The sequence below is a fragment of the Lepidochelys olivacea genome (genome assembly GCF_965140295.1).
Source record: "Lepidochelys olivacea isolate rLepOli2 genome assembly, chromosome: 6".
In the NCBI taxonomy this organism is placed as follows: domain Eukaryota; kingdom Metazoa; phylum Chordata; order Testudines; family Cheloniidae; genus Lepidochelys; species Lepidochelys olivacea.
The window spans coordinates 7,754,371-7,773,788 of NC_140416.1; the positions used below are offsets into that span (position 1 = coordinate 7,754,371).

Here is a 19,418-nt window from a genome sequence, read left to right on the forward strand (position 1 = left end):
GTGTTCTTACAAATATAATACCCACCTGCTGAAGTGAAGAAACAGATTGACAGAGCCAGAAGAGTACCCAGAAGTCACCTAATACAGGACAGGCCCAACAAAGAAAGTAACAGAAAGCCACTAGCCGTCACCTTCAACCCCCAGCTAAAACCTCTCCAGCGCATCATCAAGGATCTACAACCTATCCTGAAGGACGATCCCTCACTCTCACAGATATTGGGAGACAGGCCAGTCCTTGCTTACAAACAGCCCTGCAACCTGAAGCAAATACTCACCAGCAACCACACACCACACAGCAAAAACACTAACCCAGGAACCTATCCTTGCAACAAAGCCCATTACCAACTCTGTCCACATATCTATTCAGGGGACACCGTCATAGGACCTAATCACATCAGCCACACTATCAGAGGCTCGTTCACCTGCACATCTACCAATGAGATATATGCCATCATGTGCCAGCAATGCCCCTCTGCCATGTACATTGGCCAAACTGGACAGTCTCTACGTAAAAGAATAAATGGACACAAATCAGACATCAAGGATGATAACATTCAAAAACCAGTTGGAGAACACTTCAATCTCCCTGGTCACTCGATTACAGACCTAAAAGTCGCAATACTACAACAAAAAAAACTTCAAAAACAGACTCCAATGAGAAACTGCTGAATTGGAATTAATTTGCAATATGGATACAATTAATTTAGGGTTGAATAAAGACTGGGAGTGGATGGGTCATTACACAAAGTAAAACTATTTCCCCATGTTTATTTTTCCCCCTACTGTTACTCAACCCTTCTTACCAACTGTTGGAAATGAGCCATCCTGATTATCACTACAAAAGGGTTTTTGGTTTTTTTCCCTCTGCTGACAATAGCTCACCTTAACTGATCACTCTCGTTATAGTGGGTATGGGAACACCCATTGTTTCATGTTCTCTGTGTATTTATATCTTCCTACTGTATTTTCCACTGAATGCATCCGATGAAGTGAGCTGTAGCTCACGAAAGCTTATGCTCAAATAACTTTGTTAGTCTCTAAGGTGCCACAAGTCCTCCTTTTCTTTTTGCTGATACAGACTAACATGGCTACCACTCTGAAACCTTTCCCAGTCCTCTGACTCTAGGGGAGTGGGCTTGCCACGCCTTTGCTGCTGAGACTTCTACCGGAAGAGGAGCTGGGGCGGCTGTTAAAAAAACAAAAACAGGGATCGGGGCAGGGAAGGGGTTATGGGTCACTGGTGCTGGCGGGGCAGAGCCCCTCCTGCGGCAGCTCTCCGCACATGTTAAACACGCACAGAGACACACCTGAAAGCCCTGCTTCAGCCTACCTACCCCACCCACCTGCCTGAAGCCACTCTCCCCTTGCCCCACCCTGGCCGGGCCCCACAGGCCACATCCCACTGCCCACAGGCCACGCCCCCTTCCCAACAGACCCCGCACCCTGACCCTGCAGGCCACGCCCCACTGCCATAGGCCACGCCCCCTCATCCATAGGCAACGCCCCACTCCTCCAGACCCCACCCTGCTCTCCTCAGACCCCGCCTTCGGCCCTGACTGACCCCGTAGAGCCCAGCTCCGACCCTTCGGGCCACGCCCACCCCTCAGACCACGCCCACCCAGCCCCACGGCTCCTCCCCGGCCCCGCCCCTAAACCCTCCCAGGGCTGGCAGCTCTCGCGAGACGCGATGCTCCCGGAAGCCGGAAGTGGCGGCGGCGTCATGTGCGGGGGCTGCGTGGAGACCGAGTACCCGTCCCGGGTGAGCGGGGCCGGGGCTTGTCTCTCCCCTCGCCCTGGTTCCCTGAGCGGGGGCTGGGAGCCCGGACTCCTGGGTTCTCTCCCCAGCTCTGGTCCGGGGGTGGGGTCTGGTGGGCTGGGAGGCCGGACTCCTGGGTTCTCTCCCCAGCTCTGGTCCGGGGGTGGGGTCTGGTGGGCTGGAGCTGGGCTGGGAGGCCGGACTCCTGGGTTCTCTCCCCAGCTCTGGTCCGGGGGTGGGGTCTGGTGGGCTGGAGCTGGGCTGGGAGCCCGGACTCCTGGGTTCTCTCCCCAGCTCTGGTCCGGGGGTGGGGTCTGGTGGGCTGGAGCTGAGCTGGGAGGCCGGACTCCTGGGTTCTCTCCCCAGCTGTGGTCCGGGGGTGGGGTCTGGTGGGCTGGAGCTGGGCTGGGAGGCCGGACTCCTGGGTTCTGTTTCTGACTTGATACCTAGGGTGAATCATGCCCATCTCCCTCTGTAAAGTGCGCTCCTCTTCCCCCCCCCCGCACCTCCTGACCTTCTGCCACAGCAGTGTCTATCCTCAGGCCAGGGTGGGCTAGAGGCTGCCCTGGGTACCTTTGGCACCCAGGGGTGCTTCTGGAAAAATTTGTATTGTGGGGATGCTGAGAGCCATTGAACCGAATTGTAGGCCCTGTATGTGATGGAAACCACTTCAAGCCAGGGGGTGCGGCAGCAGCCCCCGCACCCCTAGTTCCAGCACCTCTGGATGCATCCTGTGCGCAGCCCAGGGGGTAGTCCTGCTCCCTGCTGGGTTTTAAGAGTGCATAGCATGGGGCAAAGGCAACGTGAAGCTGCCTAAGAGATAGGAAATAATACTGCAGACAATGCAGTGCTGTTACATAAACCAGCCATGCCCCTGCCTCTGAGATAGTGTTACCTTGAAAAAGATAGAGCAGAAAGAACAGGGTACTGAGATGGTAACAAAAACAATGGGGGCATAGAAAGACTGCTCTGTGAGAAGAGACTGAAAAGATGGGACAGTTTATTGTGTTCCCTTTTATTTAACTCCTCTCTAGAGATATCCAAAAATATTAATGATGAGAAGGCAAGTCAGGCTCTTCTTTGTAGTAACACAAGAACAAAGGTTTCAGAGTAGCAGCCGTGTTAGTCTGTATTCGCAAAAAGAAAAGGAGGACTTGTGGCACCTTAGAGACTAACAAATTTATTTGAGCATAAGCTTTCGTGAGCTACAGCTCACTTCATCAGATGCATAAGCTCACGAAAGCTTATGCTCAAATAAATTTGTTAGTCTCTAAGGTGCCACAAGTCCTCCTTTTCTTTTTACAAGAACAAAAGAACAACCAATGGAGTTGAAATACAATACATTTAAAATTATAAAAGGAAATAATTATGCTTTATCGAAACCTGTGGAACTCATTGCCACAAAGTGTTGCTGAGACCAAGAGCTTAGAGGAATTCAAAGAACTAGGCACATAGATAAGGAGCTCATACACAGTAACAGTAGAACCTCAGCGTTCCGGACTGACCAGTCAACCGTGCATGTCATTCGGAGCCAGAAGTATGCAATCAGGCAGCAGCAGAGACCAAGAGAAAGCAGTACTGTGTTCAATGTAAACGACTAAAAATATAAAGGGAAAGCAGCATTTTTCTTCTGCATAGGAAGGATTCAAAATTGTATTAAGTCCGTGATCACTTGTCAACTTTTGAAAAAACAGTCGTAATGTTTTGTTCAGGGTTATGAACATTTCAGAGTTACGAACAGCCTCCCTTCCTGAGGTGTTTGTAACTCTGAGGTTCTCCTGTACACTGACTGACTTTTTTTAAAGGGCATAACAACAGTAAGACTAACTAGTTCCTATGTTGCATAGTGCTTTCCAGCCATAGATCTCAAAGCAGGTCAGTATCATTACCCCAATTTTACAGTTGGGGAAACTGAGGCACAGAGATTGACATGACCTGCCCATGAGGGATATAAGCCCTCATGTTTCAAGGCATAAGTCGGTCACTAACTGACTGGGTTATCATGAAACTCCACTCAGGGGAAGGTTATTCCCGAATTGGCTACTGCTGGCTTCCTTGCAGTTGTCTCTGAACTGTGTGTTACTGGACTAGATTCCCCGCTGACTCTGGGATGACATTTCATATGTTTTTGTTTACCTCTGTGTTCTTACCTCTCCTCACTCCCCTCAGTTATTCCAGGCTCATTGAATCTACCAATCTAGTACTGGGCACAGACTCTAAAGCAGTTCCCATCAGAGCGAGATCCCTGTGACAGTCAGGGAAGGGAAGCAGAATCAGCCAGCAGTATTTGCTTGCCAGGAACGTTTGTGTATATGTGATTTGTTGGACATGGTGGCTCCAAGACCCCCTGGTGTGATGACAGGTTTCAGAGTAGCATCCGTGTTCGTCTGTGTCCACAAAAAGAACACCATAGAGATGGCTCCATGTTACGGGGGCATTCTGAAGTACCGATGGCTTTCTTGCTCAGTTGATGCCTTCCTGCTCTTGGCTCTGAACACTCTCTCCTGCAGGGATCACTGCAACACCTTTTTTCCCCCAAAAAACACTTTTTTTAGGTACATTAAAAAAAAAGTAAACCATTCGCTTTTACACAAGCTGGCTGGTCCCAGGTCATTGCCTCCAGAGTACCAAATTTTGCTAAGACTGCAGTATTGTCACCCTTCCCTTTGTTCCTGCTCAGAGGCCTGCAGGGAAACTCTGTTGTGTCAATTTGCCCCCCAAACTCCCGCATACTTGTAAGTCTACTTTCTGGAGCAGGGGGCACGCCCTACAGTTTGGGGACCACTTCCCTAACCCTTGCGTGTGCTGTCAATAAATACAATGTTGGGACAAATTGAAGCGGGAGGGGTGGGTGTTTGGCAATAACATAGAAACGGAGGTGGATAATTTTCCTCTCAATTTTGTAGGGGAACACCTGCCTGGAGAACGGCTCTTTCCTGCTCAACTATGTGGGGTGTGTGGAGTGCAACAAGAGGGACTTTGTGCTGATTGCAAACAGAGCAACGGAGGAGGAGGATGGAGAAGAAATCATCACTTATGACCGTAAGGAGGTCCCCTTGTTTGTCTCATCAATTAAGTGTGCGCACAGCCACAGGCTTTAGGAACCTGAGCTGCAGAGGGGTGAGGTGTCATGTTTTTTTATTATTATGCCTATTGTGGGGAGAGAGAGAGTTTAGCACTTGATTTGAAAAAGTTACCAGACCTCTCTTGGCCAGAGGGTAGTAGGAGAGCTGTCTGGGGCTCCCTAAAGAAATCTAAGTCAGTGACCCAGGTCCCCACCTGCGGGGAAGGAGAAAGTTGCTGAAATTTCTATTTTGCTGCTATCCTGTGACCTTCCTCGTGGGCTCCACTTTCACTTAAGTCCCTGGCTGGAAAGTGTCTAAGGCCTTGTCAAAAGTTGTACGGCTTAAATTATCCCAGTGGGGTTCCTATACCAGTTGCTGGGGGTTAAAGACAAATTCAAAATTACCAATAACGCCCACATTTCTAACCATGACCAACAGAGGAGCCATTGGAATAAACTTCCAAGGGGTGGCTGCTCCCTCTTAAAGGCTTCAGATCCAGGCTGGAGGCCTTTCTGGAAGATCTGCTTTAGCCAAATGCAATTTACTGGGCTCAGTCCAGAGAGAACTGAGTGAAATTCTCTGTCCTGGGCTATACAGGCGGTCCGATGAGATGATCTAATGGTCCCACCTGGCCTTAAGCTAGGAATCTATGAATAAGGGCAAAACCCTCTAGTGTGGATGCAGATATACAGGTACAAAGGTGTTTATACCAGTGTACAGTGTCTCTACAGGAAGGGGAGGGATCTATTCTGGTGTAACTGTCAACATGAGGGGTTGTATCAGTATAACTATGTTGGTTAAAAAAAAAAAATCACATCCCCTAGCCAGCATAGTTACAGCAGCACAAAACCTGTGTGATCTGGCTACAGCCAGGTCAGCATGTGCTTAACTGTTCTCAGAATCCAGGCCTGAGGCTGGAGCTCCCCTCCCCACTCCAGTGCTGGAGGAGTCTCTGCTACTGTACGCTCCCCCATCACCCCCCAACCTCCCTGCTGCACTGCTGCTGAGACTCCAGAATCTCTCCCCTGCCTCCGTTTGTGTGTCATCCTCACCTGTGATTAGCTCCAGTGTCTGCCTCTGCTGCTGCCCACTGCTCCCAAGAAGCCTCTACCTGGAATTGATGTGATTCTGGGCAGCTTCACTGATACTCACAGGGTTGTGAACAGCTGCTGTGAAACTGACCGGAGTCTTGTGAATGTCAGTCTACTGCCAACTGAGGGGCAAACTCAGGGAAGCAGCTCTGTATCTGTTCACATTTTGCATCCATGCCAGGTTAATGTTTTGTTTTTAGAGCCTAAATTCTCCAGCAATTGATAGCTTAGCTCTCCCTAATCACCAAAGTAAACCTCCTGCTTGCCTCGTGTGTGTCGATTTTTTTTTAAGCCAGGTAAAATGTGAGGAAAGAGAACTGAAGGGATGTGAAGAGAGAGAATGGGGTTGTTTTTGGTTGTCAGTATCACTGTGTCTCTGTAAAAAATGCAGGAAAGGGTTCTCAGTTTGGCATTTATTAGTATATGTTACATTTACACTGTTTGGAGTGAATGGACAATTCCATCTGCATTGGTGCTCGTGGAAGGCCCTATATTGACCTCCCTCTGGATTCTAAAATCCAGTGGCAATCCTGACTTCTCTCTCATCCCCTGCCTGGACCCCGACCACCAGGGAACCATCTGCAGGACTAAGAGAGTCATTTGCCCTCGCCCATTCAGTGCCTTGGCCTCCCTGCTGAGACTGAAGTGCAAATGGGTTTTGCAAGGTGGGAGCTTAGCTTATGCCCCTCAACTCATTTCACAGAGGCCTACAAATAGCCACAAGCTGGAAGCAATTTCTGCAGGATTTGAATGGCCAAGTTAATGACTTTAGAGTTTCTCCAGCTAATTGCAGCATCAGAGCCATAGTTGCGCTCAAGCTTGCATAGATTAAATAAATGTGCTTTGTAGGATGGCACAGGAGATGAGTTGGGAATGGTTAAAGGTGGCATGTTTCCATTAGTCCCCTGAGTTTATACAGTGCATTTCCCCAGTGATTACAGGTTTTGGTGTAGGTGACCCAATGAACGTGCTGCTTTGGGGAATATCAAGGAGTGAAAGGTCTCGTTTTCTGTTCAGCATCCAGGCTCCGGTGGTTAGAAAAATTGACTACTTTTGAACTATTTGCCCTGCTCCCAGCTAAAAATGGGCCTGGCCCGTACAATGAAGGTGAAACCTTATGTAGTAAAACAATTTCTCCAGGCATTTGTGGGGCTACAAAATACAAGTTTTTTATTGCTTTGGTAAATTCACAAATGTATTAGAAAACTGGGGTGGATCTAGCCGGGGGGATCCAAAGATATTTGGCTTTGCCTCTAAAATGACCGCTGCCCTCTTGGACCAGGAGGGCTTTTTGTCACTGACCCAGGATAGCAGGTCCTTGATCTCAGATCAGTGCAATTTTCAGTCAAAAGAAATAAAACTTTCCCTGCCCCCAGGTTGTGGTAAGTGAGGTCTCCCTCCAAGCAGGCGATCCTTGTGAATCTCTGGTTTTCGTTCCAGATGTGTGTAAGAATTGTCATCACATGATAGCCAGGCACGAATATACATTCAGCGTGGTGGACGATTACCAGGTATGTTGTCTTTCACGCTGTCATGAAGTCCCAGGATCAGTGCTACGCCCCCAGCTTTGGAACCAGCCCTTCAGCGTGCTGGACCCCCAAGGGGGTCTCACTCTTTCTTCAGGGTGGGCCAGCTGGCTTCACTGCCACCTTTGCAGCTCCAGCCCTCCTGCTTCACCCCCTGAGCTCTGCCCAGTGAGTCAAGCTGAGCCAGAGCCCTGGGAGAGACTTGTCCCCTCTTCAGGGACCATGCACCTCAGCAGTATTTGCGGTGACACTCAGTGTTGTCCAAACAGCCGGGTTCAGTTGTCAGCTGTTACACAGCACAGGAGGGCCGTAGGTGAGCACAGAGAAACGAAGGGTAAAGCATGGCCCAAGTCCATCCTGCTCAGCCCAGAGCCCAGCCAAGCTGTGGTGAACCCCTTTCAGGCTCTGTCTCAGTCTGACCTCCGTGGTCTGTTCCCAGGTGAGAGCCCCAACCCCTTCCCACAGCCAACTCCTAACCCCACCTCCCGCCTTCCTGATCTTTTGTTCTCCAGCTGGAGGGTTTGCTCAGCCTCCCTGCTGAGAGGTGGGAGAATCCATCCTCCTCTGGGGCGCAGGTTGCTAAGTGTCCGTGTCCCATTGTCCTCTTGGATTCTTCACTGATATGGAGTGAGCCTCAGCCAGACCTTTTTAACAACCCATTCAGGCTCAGACAGCTAAATGCCATTCATGCTTCTGTCTCTTAACCTGCCCTGAGAGCAAACAGTCCTGTTTCCCTACTGCATTGCCATGCAAGATATAGGGGAAACCGAGGCACACACAGGGGGCATAAAAAGTCACCGAAAATTCCCACTTCATCACACACGCATGTACACAGATCAAAAATACGCACACCTTTATTCCCTCAAACGAACGCCCCGAGATCTGGAAAGCCCTGGGAGTGATGTCACAGAAGCACAAGGAACCCCAGGATCGCAGCGGCCGGAGCAGACAGTTCCGCTTTGTGGGTTTCCATCTGGAGGTGCTCTTGGTTTGTAGGGTTCTGCAGGCTACTGTTGCTACGGTACATGTGAGCTTGTGCCCTGTGCAGCCCACGTGCTGCTTCAGCTAGGAAGCTAGGGGAGGGATTCAAGTCACTGCCCAACCTGCTGTGCTTTTGTAGGGCCAGCTTCACTGTAGAATGTGGCTTGACTTTCCAGCTGTGGATTCCAAGCTGCCACAGCTACATTTCCACCCGCTGGGCATGGTGCCCAAGTTAGGTGATGGGTGCATGCCGCTGATTAGCATCTCTCCAGCTCCCGACACTTTGGGCTAATCTGGCACCGTCGGATCAGGCAAGGGGACATCCATGCAATGCGAGGGTTGAGATTCTGTATGCTCAAATGGAGCCTGGCTCCCTTGCATGGATGTAGCATTTAGCACAGTGATTCTCAAACCTTTGCATTGGTGACCCCTTTCACACAGCAAGCCTCTGAGTGCGACCCCCCCTTATACATTACAAACACATTTTTTGTAATTAACACTATTATTAATGCTGGAGGAGAAACGGAGTTTAGGGGTGGAGGCTGACAGCTCGTAAACCCCCCCCCCCCAATGTAATAACCTCACGGCCCCCTGACGGATCCGGACCCACAGTTTGAGAACCCATGATTTAGCATGAGTGCCTACAGCCCTAGCTTTCAGTTGGCATTTTGAAAAGCACCTCAACTTAGGAATACACATTTCATTGCAAGTCAGTGGGATTAGGGAGGGGGTTTGCAGTTTTCAAAAGCACTTAAATGACATTGACTTTTAATAGGACTTGGGGTCCTAACTCCCTTAGGCTCCATAGAGAATTCCAGCCTGAGTGCTTTAGGACCCGATGCCATGGGGTGTAGGGCTGAGTACTTTCCACCCCGCATGAAGCGCTGCAGAACTGAGGGTGCGCAGGACCCAGATGAATCGGTGTTTGAAAGCAGACACACAGCAAGGCCATGGGACAATTGCTGGAAGAACCACCGCTGTTAATTTCTTCTGCACGGGAAGGTCCGCAGGGGTCTGCAGCCCCGGTCCAGCCTAGGAGGCAGAGCCAGACCCCCGAGCCTCTGGCAGGATGGGTGTGGCCTGACCCCTGTCCTCGCTAGTTGTGTTCTCCCTCTACCTCGGCAGCGGGTTTTATTAGACCTGCCTGCAGAGCAGTAGGTGAGATGACAAGGCCGGTGGAAGCAGATGGGGAGGAGGTGGTAGTGGAAGAAGGGGCTTTGCGGGCAGACCCTGGCTCGCACCTGGACAGTCAGCAGGGCTTCGGAGCAACAAGGGGAGCCATATTACAGAGTTTCGCGATGGATTGGCATGGAAGACAGGCGTTGGGCACAGTCCACCAACCGGGGCTGCGGGACCATTCCGAGACGCTCTGAGATGCAGGCATGCGTTAGCCGCCCCTTCAGGCTGCCCGCTCAGGGGGCAGAGCAGGGGAAGGCTGATGGGGCCGCTCTGGGTCTGAGGTTCCTGAACCGATGCCTCCGCAAGCTGAAGTTCAGCGCATTTCTGTTCCAAACCTGCGGTTGCTGGAGTGTGCTCCCATTGTGGGTGCCATTTGCCCTTTGTAACCTCCAGAGGGAGCTAGCGGGCTTGGAGGGGCGTGGTTTCAGTGGCCACTCCCTGGAGGCTGCTGCTAGCTGCAGTCCTTGCACTGCCAGGCCCTGATGCAATGCTGTGGGGTACCTGGAGGCCTCTCTAAAGCTGATCCCTGCTCCGCTTTCTGAGAGGCTGGGCTGCTGGTCCATCTTAGGAGCTTTCGTCTGATATCGGCCCTGGTCAGCGCTGGGCAGTCCCAATGTCTGTGTGTGGGAGCCCTGGGGAGAAACCAGAGGGCCCTGAAGGGTCTGGTCGCCAGTAAGGTCTTTCAGAACTTGCGCTCACTCAGGGCCAGGAGCCCAGTCCGTCTCTCTGGCTCTTGTGCACAGCAAAGCTGAGTGATAGTGGGGAGGCAGGTTTCCTACTGCCACAGCTATGCTCTCTGCAGGCCAGTCTGGGCACAGGACTTTCCTTGATCTCTCAGGCCAGCCTGCATGAGTCCCTTTCTGGCATGACTCTCGGTTGGGCGCCCTGCTGTGCTGCATTGGAAGAGACTGAACCATGTGGCAGTGTTGTCACCATGTGGCAGTGTTGGCATCTGCGCCCCCTTGTGGCCTACTGTGGCATTGCTCATCTGGGCTCAGTTTCCCTCCAGGTCTTCACTGGTCAGCAGCCATCTCCAGCATGGTCTGGTGCCATGGCTGCTCAGCCCTCCATCAAAGCTCTTCCCCTGCAGAGGTAGCCAAGTTACAAAACAAATACAAGGAACTCAGAAAGGAGGGTCAGCTGGGGCTGGACCCCCATTCTACTCAGGGTCCCTTTTCTCGTTAACACTTGCCTGGGCTCCCAGCTTCAGACCCAGCCCCCCTTCCCTCAGGGAGGCCCTGACCTGCACCCGGTGAGAGCTGGAGATCTGCTTTCCCCGCCCCCAGAGCTGGGCTCTCCCCCTTTTAGCTCCTCCCTCCAGGCCTGAATCTTGGCCAGGGTGTAGGTGCATACCCCATCTCACGCCCACCCCCGGGACAACGGAGTGTCGCAGCCTAGATTCCCAGCCCTGCATATGGAAGCGAGCGCCCCCTTGCCCCCGCGTGAGCGCCCTCTGTCTTGTTGCAGGAGTACACCATGCTGTGCCTGCTGTGTGGCAGGGCCGAGGACTCCATCAGCATCCTGCCCGATGACCCTCGCCAGGCGGCCCCCTTGTTCTGAAGCTGCCGCCATGGGTTTGCGTCCAGCCTCGCCAGGCTGTTGGCAAAGCGATGGCGGGTTACAGTCATTAAACACGTGCCCTCTGTTGTGAACGTGAGTCGCCCCACGGTCCGGCACACCGCTCCTCCCCAGGCATCAGAGAGGCTCAGGACCCCGGCCCCCGCCTGGAGGAATGAGCGGGGAGGGAGGTGTAAGCCAGGCTGCCTGGAGAACTGGTACTGTGGTGGGGAGCATGCTGAGGGGGAGGGAGTGGGACGGTCCTTGGCACAAACCAAGGTAACAGCTGCTGTCCTGTCCACGGTGCCTGGTCTGGGATCCCGCCCCCACCCCCTGGAAGGTAATTTTACAGCCGGTGCGCAGGGGCACTGCGTGGATCTATAGTTTGTAATGAAATTAGAGCTGGCTGATATAGTAGCAGAGCCCCCCGAGGTGCACCCTAGCGTGCCCCCCAAAGGAGTCTGGAGGCTGGTACACCTGCTCTCCACCCAGCTGTCCCTGTCTCAGCTGTTCCGCAGTCACTCGGATTCCTCCCCCACGCCGTGGTCCAGGACCATGCAAACCGGGCCCAGGTTAGAGCCGTATCAGGAAACTTGCTGTGGCCAGGCTGCTTGAGCTAACAAGCAAGACTTGTTGCCTAGGACCTGTAGTCTCCCTCTGAATGGAAGGGGAAAGTGGCTCCAGATCTCCTGGCCAGCCTTTGCTGAGGGGCATCCCATGCTGCTGGCCCTCCTCCCGGGGGTGACCGGCTGCAGTGTGGTGTTCCCCTTCAGGAGAAGAGCACAGCAAACAAGTTGTTCGTGTGCACAGGTGGGCAATAAACTGGGAGTGCTCTGGGGCAGCAGTGGTGTCTTCCTAGCTGTCTGTCCCGCGTCTAGCACGGTGGGGCCCCGATCATGGCTGGTGCTGCTCCAGGCTCACGGAACGCCCAGCCCTTGGGGAGTGGGGATTTCTCCAGGCTCATCCCAGCAGAGACCTGCTCTCCTTTATAACCTGCTCCTCTGCTCTCGTGGGGCCCTCTGGTGAGTCAGCCCTTCTGCTGCCTATTGTCCCGCTCACCGGTGGGGCAAAGAGCGGGGCCTGTCGATTGCAATGTTTGCTGGCTGTAGCCTTGCCAACCCGGAGTGCTATGGAAACATCTGCTGGGAGACCAGCGGCCTGGTGCAGAATCCGGATCGCTTCCCACGAAGCCCCAGAGGTTTGCTCCCAGGCCAGGTTCCGGGCTAGACTGAGTGGAATTCCTGGGAGGGTTTGCACGGGGCAGTCGTTCATGACAGGATGGCGCGGGGCTTGCTGGGCTGTTTCCTGTGCCCCCTGGCAGAGGAAAAGGGGCTGTGCTGAGGGAAGTGCCCATACCTGTTCCAGCCTGGGGGGCAGTGAAGTGGGTGATGTGTCACCAAAGGAAGCCACGTGGATTAGACCCAGCTGGCTCCCTGCCGCTGTGGTGACAGCCATGCCGCACCCCTGCAGAGGAAGTGAAGGCACGGCAGTGCAGAGTCGCCTCTGGCCCCGCACCCTGAGGGGCAGCCAAGGCTGGGCGTTTCTGTGCTGCCCAACGGGAGGGCCCTGCATGCGCTCTGCCAGTGCAACTGGGTGCTTTTGCTTGGCTTTAATACGGAGCGCCTTGCTGGGGCCTTTCCTCCAGGCTCTGTACGGAGGAGTCTCAAGAAGCATCACTCACTCACACACACACACACACACACCCCTTACAGCTGGGACAGCTGAGGTGACAAGCAGGAAAGTGACTTGTCAAAGGTCACCCAGGAGCAGCGCCGGGGATCGCCTGGAGAGGGGTCAGAAGAGAGACCAAGGAGGCTCTGAGGGCTGCAGCCCTGCCTGACTGCGAGTGACTGAAGGAGCCTGGGTGGCCTAGTTTCTCCAGGTGGCTACCTGGGGAGGAGATTTCTGCTGGAGGCCTCTGTCGCCTACCAGACACCGTCAGCGCAAGATCCAGGGGCCAGGAGCTGATGCCAGACATTCAGACTAGAAAAAAGGGCAGAATTTTAAGAGGAAGGGGAATTGACTATTGGAGCGACTAGTTCTCCAGCCCTTGGCATCTGTAAAGCCAGCCTGCGTTGCATGTCTGAGCAATGGACTCTGGCTGGGCTGGGCTGGGCTGGCTGCAGGGAGCTTGGGTCTCTATTACACAGGGGGACAGATTGGGGGAGGTGAGGTCTGACCTTTAATATGACTGACCCCAGGTCTGCTGCAGCCTGGTGCTCTCACCACTAGACCGTGCTGCCCAGGAGCACTGTGATGGGAGGCAAGTTGTTAAAACCCCTGACCCCATTGGGAAAATCTCAGTTGCTGATCTGGGGAGCTGCCCAGGAACCCCGATTTCTGCCAGCAGGAAGAGCAGCCCCCTCTGCCTGCAGGACAGAGCCTCTTCCCATGGGAGCAGGTGGGCTCAGCAGCTACAAGCCTGCCTTCCCCTCAGCTAGTGCCCCCTGACAGGGGGAAGGCAGACTTGTAGCTGCTGAGCCCACCGGCACAATTCACTCCCCCGCTGCAAGCTCCTTTCCTGAAACAGAGGCTGGGCCCTGGCCAGACTTGCCCCTAGGGGTGTCACTATTATGATAGCACCCAGAGGCCCCTGTTGTGCTAGGTGCTGCACGTACACAGTGGGAGGTGCTGTTTTCCCCAAAGGGCTCACGCTGAAGGCAAAGGGGGGGGGGAAAACTGAGGCACTGAGCAGGGCTGTCACTCTGCAGCGGAGCTGGGGGTAGAACCCAGGTCTCCTGAATGCTATCCCAGTTCCCTAGCCACTAGACCATGCCACAGCTCCCAGCAAGATGCTCTCATGACTCCCATCCTAGGCATGGAGCCACCTTGGCTGCTGTGGCTGGAGGCAGGGCAGGGGGGGTGTGTGTGGCAGCAGGGACACAAGTTGAGTTGCCTTAGCTGGTGCCAGGAGCCACCCAGGCCCCTGATTTGGGCAGGGAATCTGCGCCTCAGGCTCTCTGTGGCGTTGCTGTGTGGTCACATCTGGGGCAGCTCCCTCCCAGCAATGGGCTCAGGCTCTCTGCAGCCTCAGGCAGCATCAGTCCCACTCGGGGCGTGTTTTTTGAGCCTCTGCACACACAGCAGGGCTGGGGCTGTAATTCTGCATTGACCTGGGGAGTGGAGCAAGAAACGAATCCCTGGGCTGGGGCGGGTGAAGGGGGCCCGGCAATAGGCTCATTCGGACACGGGCAGTTCCCCCCATCCCTGAGAAGGCCAAATGGGCCCCGTGGGTGACAGGGCAGCTCCAGGACTGATGCCCCCCTGTGAGGGCTTGTGGCCTGGAAAGCAGCTGCTCCTGATGCTCCTGGAAGGCAGGTCCTCAGCTGTCGAGACTGGCAGAGGAATGAAGAGCCCATGGGAGGAGGTAACTTCCTGGTCCCTTCCAGTGGGGGTGAGGGGAGAAGGCAGACAGACTTCCCCCCACAGAGGTCATTGCTGCAGTGCTTTCCATGGAGGCCAGGAAACAATAGGAGGCAGCAGGGCAGCCCCCCCCCCCCCACTTCCCAAGCCACTTGTCAGGGGGCTTCCTGGATTGGGGCACAGCGCCCCCGCCCAGCCTGATGCTTTGCAGAGGGGCTGGGTTTGCTGTCGGGGACCCCCCACCATCCCCTGCAGCTGGGGCTGTTCCCAGAGCAACACACAGGAGTTGGGTTTGCCATGGGACACGGCCCCCAGGGCATGGCAGAGGGGCGGGCTGCTCCCGGGGCATGGCAAAGGGGCCGGTTGCTACGGGGCATGGCCCCCATTGCAGAGGGGTGGGTTGCACAGCACCCTGCGGTCTTTGCCGTCTCTGGGCCCCTGCTCACAAAGAGCTGTGAACCTGCTTTGCCACGAGGGGCACGTGCCCTCTCAGCCATTTTAATGGGCGAGGCCCTTTTAGGCAGGAGGAATATTGACACTCACTCCCTGCTAGCCTCGATGATGGGCAGCCCTGTGCCCAGCTCACTGCCCTGGGCACCCACCACTCTGTGCCGGGCTCCCTCCAATACAGCCCCCATGGGCACTCAGTCCCCCCCCCACACACACACATCCGCTACCTCCACAGCAGCGAGGGCTCAGGTCCCTCAGCCATCACGGTGGAGGCTGGGACAAGACCCAGGGCCGAAGTGCCCTTGCTGTCTCCGCGTGTCACCCGGGAAGGCTGGGCCTCCCTGCTCGGGCCAGGGGGAGGCAGTTGACACTGTTGTTCTTGTGCCAGGCTTTGCAACAGGGAGCAGGGGTAGAAAATACACAGAGACCCAGCTCCCTTCAGGCTTGTTTATTGGACGGTGCCCAGTGCCGCGGGCCGAGCGTTCGGTGCCTTTACCCCCTTCGGGCCCCCTCCCCATGTGGTTTAGAAGGGGGCCGTCACCCGGTAAAGCGCTGACGCCGGCTGCAGCGGGCTGAGACTTAGGGAGTGGCCACCGCGCCCCTCCAGCAGGGGGCGCTGCCGCTGGACTCCCATTACTGCCCCCCTATTTGGCTAGCTTGAGGAGGCGCTGGATGTCGGGCTCGATGGCAATGGTCTGGAACTTGGGGCTGTAGCGTTTGAAGGGCTCCCCCTCGGGCCCCACCAGGAACTTCTCGAAGTTCCAGGAGAGGTCGTCGCGGCGCAGCGGGCTCCACACGACGAACTTGGGGTCGCCCATGAAGGCGGAGGGCTCGTCGGCCGGGGTGGGCAGGTGGGCCTTCAGGTAGGCGAAGACGGGGTGCACGTCCTGCCCGTTCACCTGGCATTTCTGGAAGAGGGTGAAGTTGGGCTCGAAGCCGGCCCCAGGGCGCACATACTTCAGGCTGTTGAGGATCTCCTCGTTGGTGCAGTTCTCCTGCCGGGGAGAGGACAGGGCGTGTCAGGCCGACGGAGTCAAGGGATGGACTGGAGCCCAGCCCTGTCCCGCCGCCTCCTTAGTGACTCATGGATGGTCCCAGCCCCCACGGCGCTGGCCCGGCCTGTTCTGCCACTCAGTCATTATTTGCCTTCCGACAAGCACACTGTGAGGAATGCAGGGTGTGACCAAGATCCCCGCCCTGCTGCCCGTTGTGTCCCGAGCTGCATAGACCCCAGCTGAGATCGGGGTGGGGGCATTGTCCTGGCACTGCTTAGACCCTGGCGGAGATCACTTTCCCCCCCCCCCCCATTGTGCCAGGTGCTGCACAGACCCAGAGCAAGAGATAGTCCCTGCCCCAGGGAGCCCACAGTCTGAATAGACAAGACAGGCAAAGGGGAAATTGAGGCACGGGGCAGGGAAGTGACTTGCCGAAGGTCACCCAGTAAAGCTGTGGAAGGGCTGGGAAGAGAACCCAGGTGTCCTGTGTCCCTGTTCATTGACCTCCCCACTGGCCCACCACGTGGGAGCAGGGGAAACATCCTGACCAGCAGCTGGATTGTATGGTCCCAGCAGCAAAGAAGGTTCTCCAGGCAAGAACCCTGCCCTGGCCCCTGGAAGGGACCCAGCCACTCTGCTCTGTCTCTAGCTCCTCTCATGCTGGTCTGGTTGGGGCAGCCTGGGCCCTGCCCACCAGGCTGCAGCCAGGTGAGATATTCGCACGCTGGGGCCCATCTCCGCCACCTCTAGGGTGGAGCTGCTCCAATGCCCCCCTCTGGGCAGTGCTCTGACTGCCACTAAGAGGTCGTCAAGGAGGCTTTACGTGGGCAGGAGGGCACCTTGCCAGGACAGCAGGAGGCCGGCTGGTAGCAGGGAGCCCAGCTTCAGGCAGGAGCATGCAAAACGCATGCTCCATTCAGCACGGACCCACCTGGGCCATTGGGTTTTACAGGTGCAGCTGAGGCCAGCATCAGCTAGTTAAATCATACCCGCCTGTGACATGCAGGAGGGCACTGGCAGCAAAATCAAAGGGCGGGGTGCCCCTGCCCCACACCCTGGTGCAAGGCAGAGTGTCACTGGTGTAAGGGACAGGGCATTGGGCAGCCGATCCCTTGGGTCACTGCCTGGTTCTGAAACTGATCTCTGGGCTGGACTGGGGGCACCGTTCCCATGTCGCCGTGCTGCTGCGTGGCCATCCCGGAGAGGCTGTGCCCCCCCCCACGCAATTCGTACCCCAGCGGCCACATGCTCAGGTGAGACAGGAGGATCTGGGGCCACACACGTCTCTTGTTCCCAGCCCCTGGCTGGCGGGAGCTTTCCAAACACTGAGCCAGCACCCGCTGCATTCTCAGCATGCTGGAGTGGGATGATCCTGCAGGGCCTGCAACCTCCAGGGCTCTTTGGTGAGGCAGAGGACATGGGGGGCGGGGGGTGTTGTGTGTGCAGGTGCCGCATACCTGGTAGCCAAACTGGTTGCAAGGGAAGCCCAGCACGACCAGCCGCTGCGGGTACCGGGCCTGCAGCTGGTTCAGCTGGGTGTAGTCCCGCACCGTCGTGCCTCAGAGGGATGCCACGTTCTCAATCAAAACCACCCGGCCCCGGAAGTTGTTGAAATCCACTTTCTCCCCGTGGATGTTGGTGGCGCTGAGGTCGTAGAAGGACTTGGCGATGTGAGCCATGGCTGCAGCTGCACAGTGAGCCTTGCCCGCTGGCAGGTGCTGGCTTAAGGCTCGCCCCACGCACCACGTGATCAGCCGCTCCAAAGGTCTCTCCATTCCTGGCACGCTTCAAAGGAAATCAGAGCGCTCACCTGTTAGTGAGCCAGCTCTTTCCAGCCGCAGAACAAAGCAGCAGGTCAGGCCTGCACAGGTCTTGTTGCAAAGCCGGCTAGCGCAGGAAGGAAATTCAGGGCAACCTGATACTCCTGCTAGCTCTCAGTAATTCAAGTCAGTCAGCTCCTCTAGCAAAGACATTGCCCTGGGGACATGCAACTGAGAGGGAAGAATCAGACAGTGACTGGTAGTATGTGCCTTCCACTGGCCCCTAGACATCCTCAGATCAGGGCCCTGTTGTGCCAGGCGCCTCAGATACACAGCGAGAGACAGGCCCTGCCCCAGCTGAGATCAGGGCCCCATTGAGCTGGGCACTGCACAGATGCACAGCGAGAGACAGGCCCACGTCAGCAGCCCCTGCCACAAGTGTTCAAAAATCAGGAATTTGTTTAAAACTTCATGAGATTTAAAACATAACAAGACAACATTTTGGTTTCCTTTCCTTTTTCCTTCTTCTATCTGGGTTCTATCTTGGAAAATTTGCTGACCAAGGTTTTCCATCAGACAAAGCGAATCTGACAAAATGAAAACATTCTGCGGTAACGCCGAGTTCAGTGCCACTGTGTTTAGAACAGAATTGACAGAGCATTTTGATTTTCTCAGAATGGAACCTTTCACTTTTTCATTTTGAAATGACTTTGCTTCAAAATTTGGTGTATTGTGATTTTTCATTTCATTTTATAGTATAACAAAATCATTAAACCCTCTTGTAATGTAAAGATATATAAACAAACTTTTTAAAATGCTTTTAAAAGTCGTCAGAATCGGGGCTGGGCCTCCGGTTCCCTGTCTGGCCCCGCTGCTGCCTTAGGAGGCGAAGGTTCGGCTGCTCTGCACAACACCGCTGGGGAATCCAGGAATCTCCCCCACCGCTGGCACCAGGTCAAATTTCCCCCTTCCCAGGGCTTGGCTTTGCTGGTAACGCCCAATTGAGGGCACAAAGCTAAGCTCTGCTGCCCGTGGCGTTTTCTCTACAGACCTGCCCAGCGCTAACAGTCATGGGAAAGAGAAACAGCACCTTGAGTTGGATTTGCACTTTCCTGCTCTCAGGCCAGACCAGGCCAGGGTGGGAGGGGGTGACCTGCAAAGGCCTCAGGAAGGTTCTAGTCCTGACTGTGCCACTGACCTACTGGGTGACCTTGACTAAGTCACTTAATCCACCCGGTGCCTCTCTCATGAAATGGGGCTGCTCCTTCCCCACCTCCCAGGGGGCGCAGGGGTAACTCTGTGACTGAGGGTGACGCACTCAGATACTCTGTGGACGGGGGCCTGGCAAGGCAGTGGATAGATGGGGCTTGTGCCGGGCTTGCATCTGGATGAGGTATTCAGAAGGCCTTAAATAACAGACAGGGGCTGCTGCATGGGCTGCACACTGGAAACTCAGCTGGTGTCTTTGCAATGAGCTGCCGAAAGTCCAGCAGGTGAGAAGGGGGCGGGGGAGGGCCCTCCACTCAGACAGGGGAGAAGGGTTGGCTTGAAATTTCACCCGTGTCGATTTGATTCCAATGGACACAGGGAAGAAAGGAAGTGTGCGTGCAAATGCATGCTTTGCCTTGAGATATGCGCACTCTTGCTGGGCGAGGCAGAGACCCGAGGAGCCCACTGGGGAAACCAGACTGTATG

At 55.1% G+C, this 19,418-nt stretch overlaps 2 protein-coding genes across 2 annotated transcripts; one reads left to right on the forward strand and one right to left on the reverse strand.

Moving 5' to 3' along the window:
- Window positions 1-1,651: 1,651 nt before the first annotated feature.
- On the forward strand, window positions 1,652-11,250 carry CHURC1 (churchill domain containing 1). The gene is made up of 4 exons (XM_084632514.1): window positions 1,652-1,759; window positions 4,663-4,798; window positions 7,353-7,423; window positions 11,066-11,250. The coding sequence occupies exons 1-4, from the start codon at window positions 1,688-1,690 to the stop codon at window positions 11,156-11,158; spliced, it is 372 nt and encodes a 123-aa protein (XP_084488640.1). The 5' UTR covers window positions 1,652-1,687; the 3' UTR covers window positions 11,159-11,250.
- Window positions 11,251-15,401: 4,151 nt separating this feature from the next.
- On the reverse strand, window positions 15,402-18,384 carry GPX2 (glutathione peroxidase 2). The gene is made up of 2 exons (XM_084632510.1): window positions 17,421-18,384; window positions 15,402-15,963 (listed from the first exon to the last, which is right to left on the reverse strand). The coding sequence occupies exons 1-2, from the start codon at window positions 17,736-17,738 to the stop codon at window positions 15,613-15,615; spliced, it is 669 nt and encodes a 222-aa protein (XP_084488636.1). The 5' UTR covers window positions 17,739-18,384; the 3' UTR covers window positions 15,402-15,612.
- Window positions 18,385-19,418: the final 1,034 nt, after the last annotated feature.

Excerpts from the sequence above, each read along its gene's own strand:
- CHURC1 (XM_084632514.1), top strand. The coding sequence starts at position 1,688 with ATGCTCCCGGAAGCCGGAAGTGGCGGCGGCGTCATGTGCGGGGGCTGC. Across the intron at positions 4,799-7,352 it reads AGAAATCATCACTTATGACC|ATGTGTGTAAGAATTGTCAT; the intron begins GTAAGGAGGTCC and ends TTTTCGTTCCAG. Across the intron at positions 7,424-11,065 it reads GCGTGGTGGACGATTACCAG|GAGTACACCATGCTGTGCCT; the intron begins GTATGTTGTCTT and ends GTCTTGTTGCAG.